The sequence below is a fragment of the Bidens hawaiensis genome, unplaced genomic scaffold (genome assembly GCF_021521415.1).
Source record: "Bidens hawaiensis isolate Kalapana, Puna unplaced genomic scaffold, B.hawaiensis_p1.1 tig00054042_1, whole genome shotgun sequence".
Lineage (NCBI taxonomy): Eukaryota > Viridiplantae > Streptophyta > Magnoliopsida > Asterales > Asteraceae > Bidens > Bidens hawaiensis.
In genome coordinates, this window is record NW_027499737.1 from 86,305 (window position 1) to 97,369 (window position 11,065).

An 11,065-nucleotide genomic window follows, 5' to 3' on the forward strand; every position below is an offset into this window, starting at 1 on the left:
CCGCCACTCAGGCAGACAATAACCGCTTATTTTCGAGCCCGAAATTGAGAGATTAGCTCAGCAGAACCGAGCTCAGAAATGGAAGGTCAACACCAAAACCAGAACCAAAACCCAAAACCAAAACCAAACCAAAACCAAAACCATAATCAGAATCAAAACCAGAACCAAGACCTAAACCCACTCCCAGAAAATAACGTTTTTAACCCAGAAAATGATTTCCAAATAAAAATGACCAACTTCCACCAATAAATTCCAACCAGCAAAAAAACTCGAATAGCTCAGCTTGCTTTTCTAGAAACCGAAACCAAAATTTTGATCAGGCCGGACCATAAGCCCCGCATAACACCCCGAGATGCAGAGTTCAGATAATCATGATGAGGATTATGTCAGTATCCATACAGAAGATGAAGAGGACGGGGATGAGAATGACGCGGGTCAAGGTGTTGAAGGTAATAACGAGGCAACTTGGCAAGTTAGACGGAATGAGGGATTTGAGACAATAAATGAGGGAAATAATGACTTGGATCAGGAGGTGGATGCACCGGTGAATCAGAGACATGGTGACTTTGTTAACAAAAACAGGGGGAGAAACGAAATTGGGTGAAACAGGGTTAACAGAGCAGAAAGGTTTGACAAAGGTCAAGGTATTCAGGTTAACAGAGGAGGTCTGGTGAATCTAGAGGGGGCGAAGGAGGAATTATGTAGCCCCAGTTCAGGGTGTTAATAGTCGGTTCAAACCGGTTATTCCAGACGGAGCATCCTCGACTGTTCCACAGGTGCGAGTATCAGTACAACAAACATTTAAGTCCCGGCCATCATATATTAACATCATGTCACATTTTCACAGGATGGATTCCGAGGACCCGTATTCACATTTGTCCGATTTTTCAGCTATTTGCTGGTCGATTGGTGATGGTACGTTTGACCAAGACGAGGTTCGGCTGCGATTATTCCAGTTTTCACTAAAAGTCAAAGCAAAACATTGGTTTAACTCACTACCGATGCACAGTAATGCTAATTGGGCCGAGATGAAGAAGGTTTTCCTTAATGAATATTATTCACAGTCGAAGACAAACGAGACCCGAATGGAAATTCGCCACTTTTCACAATTATCGGGCGAACTGTTTCACGAGGCATTCACAAAATTCAATGAGATGATCAGAAAATGATCACACCATCAAATTGAATTGTGGGAGTCGGTGAAGTGTTTTTTTACGGATTGACTTACGAGGATAGAAAACACTTGAAAGCCTCATGTAATGGTCAACTGTTGAACCAACCCGAGGAAGATGACTGGGAATTTTTGGTGTTTATGTGTGAGGACTCTAAAGCAGAGGCAGCAGCAGAAAGACGAAACCAGACTTCTTCCATATCAATAAACTCAGTCACGAGTGAATCTGAAAAGATAGCTGAAATGGAACGTGAACTGGCCGAGTACAGAAAGGGGAAAAAGAAAGGGGCTGTGAACATTGGAGTAAAATTCCCGGTATGTGAGGAATGCGGTGAGCTCGGGCATAAGGCAGAAAATTGCCTTGAGTGTTATGATGATGAGGAGGAGGAGTCCTAAGAGGTTAATGATGCTTATGGGGATTCCAAGGGCCAAGGGTTTAATTCAAACACTTATCACCCGGGAATGAGGAATCACTCGAACTTCTGATTCGGAAACGCGGCTACTCAGTTAAACCCAAACTTTCAGGGATTGAACCAGAACAGACAGCAGGAAATTTACTGCCAAGGCGGTTATCAGCAGCAGGATTCACATAATCAGAATTGGGGGTATAACAGAGACGATAACTGGGATGGTAATTAATCGGATAATCAAAATCAGGACCAGAAAAAAGGGTCCTCGGGAAATGCAGATGAGTCAGTGCACTCGAAATTCTATGTGTTGCTGAAGATTGTGACAGATAATCAGGTTGATACTAAGAAACAGTGTGAGTTACGGGATAAATCAGTGGAGGCTATGTCAAGGCATATAGGTCAGCTCGCAGCAGATATGGCAAAGTTGCAGAAGAGTGCGGGTCAACTCCCCAGCGATACCACAGTCAACCCGAACCACTACAGCTCGAGTTCGAAAAAGCACGTTAACCAGGTAAGTATTTTAATAAATGGGAAAAAGTATGATAATAAAGTTGGGGTTCCCCACAATTGGTTGAGGGAGTAGTGGAAGAAATTTATGAAACTCTCATCAGTGATGACGACCCGGAACTGGTTAAATGTAATGAAATCTAATAAAAGTAAAAATAATATTAATAAACCGGTCCCGAGAGATGACAACAACAATCCTAGGGACAAGGGAAAGGTGAAAACCGTTCCCTATCCCGAGGCATTGTTGGCGCCATCTAAGGCGAATATGGCATCTAAAAGGGGCCCACAACAAGAAGAAACGTGGGAAACGTTTAAACAAGTTAAAATTAATATTCCCCTTCTAGATGCCATAAAAAAGATTCTCGCCTACGCGAAGTACTTGAAAGAATTGTGTATACAAAAGAGAAGTCATAAGATTCACAAACTGATTGATTTTAGCGATAATGTGAGTGCAATCCTTTTTGGTGCTCTTCTACCAAAGCTACAAGATCCAGGGTCAACTGTTAACCCATTTAAGTTTTTAAAATGACACTGGAGCTTTTAGACCTTGTAGCTAGCATCATTATTCTCTAATGAAGTCTATACGATCAGTATGACTTCGGTCCGCTTCGGACAGCCGCCACCACGGCTGATTTAGCTGACCAAACACCGAAACTTCCTCGGGGGATACTGACTGACGTTATCGTCAAGGTGGATGATTTTTACTTTCCAGTTGAATTTTTGGTCCTAGATTATGTTTCGGGAGAAAGGACCAAGCTGCCCACGGTTATCCTCGGTAGGCCATTTTTGGCCATCGCAAATGCCAACATTAATTCTAAAAATGGTACTGTTGACATGGCATTTGGTAACCGTAAGTTAAGGATTAATGTTTTCACATAGGGAAATAATTCTCCGGTCGATGAAGAGTGCTTCGTGGATGATGTCATTGACGAGTGCATCCCGCTATATGACTCTGTCGTCAGCATGGATGGCACAATGGAGACGTGTTTTTTGTTTGACAGGTTACATGTGGATACAGATAAGCTGCTAGAAGAGGAAGAGAGACAGCTGGAGGATGCAGCTGTGCGAGGAGACTGTCCACCATGGTCATTTCAGGTGGAATCACTTCCCGAGAAAATAGTTACCGTGTTGAAACCGTCACCGCATGAGGCACTAAAAGTCGAGCTGAAGGAGCTCCCAAAGCATTTAAAATATGTTTTCCTTGGTAAGAATGAAACTTCACATGTTATCATACCTTCTAATTTATATTTAAACTGTAAAGTGCTTTGATGGCGAAGCTAATTGCAAAAAAGGAAGCAATCAAGTGGATAATAGCGGATTTGAGGGGAATATATCCCTCAATTGTGATGCATAAAACTTTAACAGATCCGGATGTCAAACCCGCACACGATGCTCAGCGGAGGTTGAACCCGAATATGCGGGAAGTAGTGAAGAAAGAAGTGCCGAAGTGGCTAGATGCTAGGATTATTTTTGCCATCAATGACAGCATGCGGGCAAGCCCAACACAGAAAGTATCGAAAAAAGCGGGCATCCAAGTCGTCAAGGAAGACTTAGTTAACAAAGTAGCCACCCGGCCGGTAACTAGGTGGCGGATTTATACAGATTATCGAAAACTGTACGCGGCTATATCGAAATATCACTTTCCGCTTCCGTTTTTTGATCACATTGATGAAAATATATCTGGTCAAAAACATTATTGCTTTTTAGACGGGTATTCCGGGTATAACCAGATAACCATTCATCCCGAAGATCAGAATAATACTACGTTTACGTGACCGTATGGCACATTCGCATTTAGGTGAATGTCATTCGGGTTATGTAACACCCCTGCCACCTTTCAAAGGTGCATGATGAGTATTTTTTCTGATATGGTGGGGGAGTCTTTAGAAATTTTCATGGGTGACTTTTAGATTTTTGGCACATCTTTCGAGGCATGTTTAAATCAACTCGAAAGAGTATTGAAAAGATGTGTTGAAACGAACTTGGTTCTTAGTTGGGAGAAGAACCATTTTCTGGTCCAAGAGGGGATTGTTTTGGGCCATGTCGTGTCGAGTCGTGGGATTGAGGTGGACCGAGCTAAGGTTCAAGTTATTTCCACTAAACCTCATCCCACGAATGTCAAGGGCATTAGATCATTTTTTGGGCATGCCGGTTTTATAGACGATTTGTTAAAGGTTTTGGTGATATCACTAAACCATTATGTAATTTATTACTAAAGGATGCCCCTTTTGACTTTAATGAAGAATTTGCTAAAGCATTTTACATTTTGAAACTGAATTTGGTTGAAGCCCCGATCTTCAAATCACCTGATTGGAATTTACCTTTTGAAATAATGTGTGATGAAAGTGATTATGCGATCGGGGCTGTTTTGGGTCAATGGGTTGACAAGAAATCCGTTGACATATACTATGCAAGTAAAACTCTCTCGGATGCTCAAATGAATTACACAACAACCGAGAAGGAGTTACTCGCAGTATTATGTGCTCTAGATAAATTCTGGTCTTATATTTGGGGTAGTAAAGTAATCATTTATTCTGACCACTCTGCAGTCTGGTACCTTAAGGACAAAAAGGATGCGAAACCGAGGCTTATCAGATGGGTTTTTCTACTTTAGGAATTTGATCTAGAGATTCGGGACAAGAATGGAAGTAAAAATGTTGTTGTAGATCACTTGTCCCAAATTGTGGTCGAAGATGGAGACAAAGAGGGACCCATTAACGAGTCTTTCTCGGATGAGCACATTTAGGCAGTCTCACAAAACCCCTGGTTTGCTCATATTGTTAATTTTCAAGTTTTAGGTGATATACCGGAGCATTGGCCAAAGATGAAGAAGAAGCACTTGATGTCATGAGCTAAACAGTACATTTGGGATGACCCGGACTTGTTCAAGATTCGTGCAGATCAGATGATCAGATGATGCATACCCGAGGAGGATGTTAGATCGGTGTTCGAACACGCACATTCTTCCGCGTGTGGGGTTCACTTTGGTGTCTAGAAAACTGCTAAAAAATTCCTTACGAGTGGCTTCTTTTGGCCATCATTGTATAAAGATGCTCACGAGTTCACAACACACTGTTTAACGTGTCAACAACTTGGGAGCATTTCTAAGAGGGATGAGATGCCCTTAAACCCGATCCTTGTAGTTGATATTTTGATGTTTGGCGGATCGATTTCATGGGCCCATTCCCAAATTCACACGGTAATTTATACATCCTAGTGGCCATCGACTATTTGTCTAAATGGGTTGAGGCGATTGCCACTAGGACAAATGATCACACGGCCGTTTGAAATTTTGTGCAAAGTAATATATTTTCAAGATTTGGAGTCCCCCAAACCTTCATAAGTGATGGGGGATCTCATTTTAAAAACTTTAAGTTTGGAAATTTCTTAAACGCTACGTTGTAGATCATAGAATTGCAACACCTTACCATCCACAAACGAGTGGACAAGTTGAGGTATCTAATCGGCAAATTAAACATATTTTACAAAAAATAGTTCGGACGGACCGCAAGGATTGGTCAACAAAGTTGATCGATGCTTTATGGGCTTACCAAACGGCTTATAAAGCGCCAATTGGAACCACTCCTTATAGACTTGTGTATGAAAGGATTGTCATTTACCAGTAGAGATTGCACAAAGAGCATATTGGGCTACTAAATAGGTTAATATGAATTATGATGATGCATGTAAGGCAAGGAAGTTAGCTTTGTGTGAAATTGATAACTTAAAGGATGAGGCGTATGATTGTGCATCCGCTTATAAGTCAAAGATGAAGAAAGTCCATGATGCTAATAATCGGTTGAAGAACTTTGAAGTTGGACAAAAGGTTTGGTTATACAACAAAATAATGAAGATATTCCCGGGTAAGTTGAAAAGTAAGTGGACGGGCCCGTACTTGTTAGTTGGATTTGGAAATCATGGTCAATTTTAGATTGAAGAGTTTGATGACCATTTTTCCCAAAGTGATGTGTTGGGCCTAGTTTATGTGGTTTTAGTTTATCTTTATGTTTAGTTTAACTTGTTTGGGCTTGGTTTTGGGCTATTAAATCAGCCGAGAAAACCCATGTGTTCTCGGTGGGCTTTTTGTTGTTTGGGCCGGCTACCTAGTTGGTGTCCCTATAAATAGTTATGTAATGTATAGGGTTAAAGGTTGTTCATTCCTAGTAATTGTGATCAAGTATTGTAAGTGCTTAAGCACCCGACGTATTTCTTAATATACGTGTGTTTTGAAGCAATATCATGTTATCGTCTTGTTCTAATTAGTGTTCTTGAATCACCGAGTATAGGTATTCCGCACCTATACTTGCTATATTGATATCATAATTGTAGTGATCCAGATTCGGGACTTACAATTGGTATCAGAGCCTTAGAAATTATTCAGGCTCGTTATTGTGATATCAACGATTCAAAGATCAACTGTTACGGTGGTCATAGGGTCTTTTTTCGGCGAGTATATTATCGGAGAAGAAGAAAGGGAGATAACTTGGCCAAAGATTGACTTATCTTTGGAAACAGTTTGAATCCCACTAAAATAGGGATTAAATTGTTGCCTAAATCCACTGGTCAAACCTTTTCTCAGTGATCTCAGGAAAGAAATTGAGATCTCGGTTGATTTTAGATCTCTGTCACTATTGTTCTCGGCCACTGGTTGTTTTTGGTCAAACTGTTCTCGGCTCAGAACAGTTTTCGGTCAAGATTTGGTAAATTTCTTGGTTCTCGGTCAAGGATTAGTCAACGCTAAGGGTTCTCGATCAACGCTCAGTGTTTTCGGTCAACGCTCGGTCAAAACTCTGTTCTTGGTCAACGTGTTTCATCGTATTCTCAGTCCAGTCAACTGTGTTGGGCTTGTTCGTCTTGGACTTGGACTATTAAACTGGACCAAATTTTAATTGGACTTAATCTTATTTGGACTTAAATTAAAATGGCCCAGTTAACAAATGGCAGCAGTTCCATCAACTCGTCACTTCACCAAGAACTTGATTCCATCATGGCCACTGCTACTCGTATACCCTGTTTGCTGTCCCATGAGGGGTTCAGTGAATGGAAATTCCGTTTCGAACACTATGCCAATATGAAGGATTCAAAAATTTGGAAAAGCATTGTGAAGGGACCTCAAAGGATCACTTATCAAAGGGAGAATTCAGACGAGGTTCTTGTGAAACCGGTTGCTCAATATGATGATGATGACTTTGCCAAAGTTGAAGAAGATGAGAAAGCTCTTTCCACTCTAACCATGGCACTCTCACCCGAGATTTCTCTTCAGTTTAGAGAACTCCAATCAGCTAAGGAGTTGTGGGCTGCACTGATAGAAGTTTATGAGGAAAATGAGGATATGAAGAGAAGTCGCCAAGATCTGTTGCGACAAAAATTCAATATGTTTAATCATGTTTTGGGAGAGACACTGGAATCCCAACTTCAAAGGTTTATATCTCTCGTAACTGAAATGAGAACTGCAGGAATCTTTCTGTAAACCTCAGAAATTAACAACAAGTTGGTAAACTCTCTGCCGAAAAGTTGGGACATGAATGTTGCAATTATCAAAAAGACCAAGGATCTTAACAGAATGAACATGACTGAAATGATAGCCACTATTAAAGCCTGTGATATGGATGATAAACAACGGGCAATAAATCACGCTAGTTCTTATAGTGCCACGGGATACAACGTTGCTTCTAACAGTGCTCTTATGTCTCAAGATAGTTTCTCATTGTTCAAGCCTACTCAACAACCACCACAGGGAAACTTCCATATGTTTTCGTCCACTCTAGGTCAATCATCAGCATCAAATTCGCCCAATCCAGCTCTAGCATTTTTCACCAAATCTGGTCAGTCTACAAATGACTCTGGTAAAACCACTCCAAGTCAAAACTTCAGCCAAATTCCCACCATACCAAAAGAGACTCAAGAGAATATAGCTCTAATGGCGGGATTTATGAACTGTTATCATGCTTTTCTGGTCAGAGACCTGGTTCAACCTGTGGTCACTGCTGAACTAGATCAGATTCATCCCGATGATGTTGAGGAAATGGACATCTCATGGCAGATTGCCATGGCAGTCTTCCGTGCAAATAAATTTACTAAAAGGACGGGTAGAAATAATTGGAACATGCCTAATAACCAAAAGGTGGGTTTTAACAAAGAGACTCTCAGGTTCTACAATTGCACGAGCCGGGTCACTTTGCCCGTGAATGTACTAATCCAGCTAAGGATGGAAATACGGAAAGGGCATTAGTTCCAGTTGGAAATACTTGGGGTGAGGCTGGAGGTAGTTCAGGTAATGGTGAAAGAGGTATGGTTGCTCAAACGTTCTCTTGGGAAGGTCAGATGGCTGCTCTTAACATTGGAAATCAAACTGCAAATTTTGCAACTATTGAAGACTCTAAAGAAGAGAACACTGCCGAGGAGAAGGTCAAGGAACTCCAGTTTGCATACATGGCGTTCACCTCTCCGGATTCATCTGAGGTACGTTTTCAACCTTGTTCTTTGGATTGTGGTGAGAAAATTGAAATGTATAAACTTCATAATGACAGTCTAAGTAGAGATATGGAAAGAATAAAATCAGAGAATTTTAAACTTAAGAAAAATGAAAAGGGGTTTCTAGACAAAATAAAATCTCTTAACAAGGATATTAAAAAACTTAAGTCTGATTTTAGCATAAAAAGTTGTCATCATCTTGATGCTAAACAAGAAATTGCTGAATTAACTGCTAAACTCGAAGCCTCCAAGTCAGAAATTTTAAATCTAATTGGCAAGTTTGAAAAGGCTGAATTTAATTATAAAAAAATCGATGGCTCCAGTGAAGTTGTTAACTCTATGATTGAGAACCAACTGTGGTAGAAAGAAAATGAAGGTAAGGGAATAGGATACAGTCAAGTTCCTCCACCTTACAATAATAATTATGTCCCTACTCCTGTCACCAAGGAACAGGAGGAAAAGATAAAGGACATGAAGTATGGTAAACAAGACAAAGGTAATGGGACAAGTTCTGCGAGTGCTGGTCCGTCTACTTCAAATATGAACGATTCTAATATATCTACTTCATGTGCAGAAAAAATAATTGTGAAGGAGTGGACTGATGAGGATGACGACCCGTGTTTTGATTTTGATAATAATGTTATTTCTGATGTTTCTTTAAAACTTCCTGTTTTGAATCATGTTATTCCGACTGTTTGTGTGGGCTTTGTTTTAAAGAGCAAGGATTCTTGTGTGGTTGATTTGGTTGAAACTTTGAACTCCATTAATGTGGTTTCTAATAAAACTAAAAATTCAAAACTTTCAAAAACATCAAACAAAAAATATGTTGCACCTAAATTTGTCAAAGAGTGATGCTCTAATGACAAACAAGGTGACAAGTTCAAAAAGGAAAACAAAAGTTCTCGTGAACTTAAGCAGACTGGTCCACACAGTCAGTCCAGACAAGGAGTTGCCAAAAATGATATTTTCATAAAACGTCAAACTTGTTTTAACTGTGGCACTCATGGCCATATTGCCAGAAATTGTCCACATCGTCCGTATGTTCCTTACTACGGATCTTATAAAAGGAATATGCCATACATGCCCCATAACGCGTACAAGCAAGGATTCAGGCATTATCAAGCTAGTTCCTTTGACGATGATTGGAATTGAAACAAATCTGGCTGGTTTAGTCCTCATCAGACCAAATCTAACATATCCAACAGAAAAGTCAGAAAAGGTGTTCCAAGTTCAAATTCTCACATAAACACTAAGGCTAGACCAAAACAGGAAAAGAAGACTGATTCGTCTCCATCTACATCTAAAACACCGGAGATCATGGCAACCATTCGTACCTATAATTCCAAAACATACAGACATAAATGGTTGCCTAAATCTCCGGCAAAAGTGTCAAATCATTCCATTTTTGATTATCAAAAGGATATGTCATGGAAATCTCTGACAACCGTAGATGAGTCAGGGTCACCCAGTACAAGTATGGACTGGGTACCAAAAACTAACTAATCCCACATTTTGTTTAGGGACAGCTATGGAGGAATATCATCAGACCTTGGTATGTTGATAGTGGCTGTTCCAGGCACATGACAGGGGACATTACCCAGCTCCACAACATTCAAACATTTAATGGTGGGTATGTGTCTTTTGCGGGAGGAGAGAAAGGAAAGATCACTCAGAAGGGTACTGTAAGTAACGGTGTTTTAAAGTTTGAAAATGTTAATTTTGTTCCAGAATTGAAGCATAGTCTTTTGAGCGTGTCACAAATTTGTGACAAAGATTTTTCAACTCATTTTACTAATAAGGAGTGCTTAATTCTGAAACCTAGTATAATCATGCCAGAAGACTGGATTCTTGTTCGATCACAACGAAAAGATAATGTTTATGTGATCGACATGAACAAAAATGTTCCTGACGAAATAACATGTTTGTTTTCAAAAGTGTCAGAATATAATGCGATGCTTTGGCATCGTCGGCTTGGTCATGCTAATACAAAATATCTGAATCGTCTTGCTAAAAATAACTTAGTGTGTGGTTTACCAATCAAGGATTTTGTGACTGTTGAAAAATGTGTGGCTTGTGCTTTGGGCAAACATCATCGAAAAACTCACAAGCCAAAATTGATTAATACCATCTCATCTGTTTTTCAACTACATCATATGGACCTTTTCGGGCCTGTTCATGTTCTGAGTCTGTCCCATAGCTCTTATTTCTCGTTATTACTAATGATTACTCACGTTTTACATGGGTATTTTTCTTGTCAAATAAGAGTGAAACTGCAGATCTTATCAAGAAGTTCGTTGTGCTCATGGAAAATCAACTGAATCTAAAGCTAAAGGGAATCCGTTGTAACAATGGAATAGAGTTCAAAAATGCGACTTTGAATCATTTCTGTTCAGAAAAGGGGTGCTCCGTCAATACAGCGCCCCACGAACACCTCAACAAAATGGTGTAGCTAAAAGAAGAAACCGAACTCTTATCGAAGCTGCACGAACAATGCTATGTGACT

General features: G+C 40.1%; 1 protein-coding gene across 1 annotated transcript; it reads left to right on the forward strand.

Annotated features, from left to right (window-relative positions):
- Positions 1-4,420: 4,420 nt before the first annotated feature.
- Positions 4,421-6,019, forward strand: LOC143600403 (uncharacterized). Its single transcript, XM_077078102.1, has 3 exons — positions 4,421-4,502; positions 5,584-5,699; positions 5,780-6,019. The coding sequence occupies exons 1-3, from the start codon at positions 4,421-4,423 to the stop codon at positions 6,017-6,019; spliced, it is 438 nt and encodes a 145-aa protein (XP_076934217.1).
- Positions 6,020-11,065: the final 5,046 nt, after the last annotated feature.

Bases quoted from the DNA above. Each gene is read 5' to 3' on its own strand.
- LOC143600403 (XM_077078102.1), top strand. From the start codon at position 4,421: ATGTGTGATGAAAGTGATTATGCGATCGGGGCTGTTTTGGGTCAATGG. The intron at 4,503-5,583 runs GTAAAACTCTCT...TACAAAAAATAG, and splicing joins CGTTGACATATACTATGCAA to TTCGGACGGACCGCAAGGAT. The intron at 5,700-5,779 runs GTCATTTACCAG...GATGCATGTAAG, and splicing joins GACTTGTGTATGAAAGGATT to GCAAGGAAGTTAGCTTTGTG.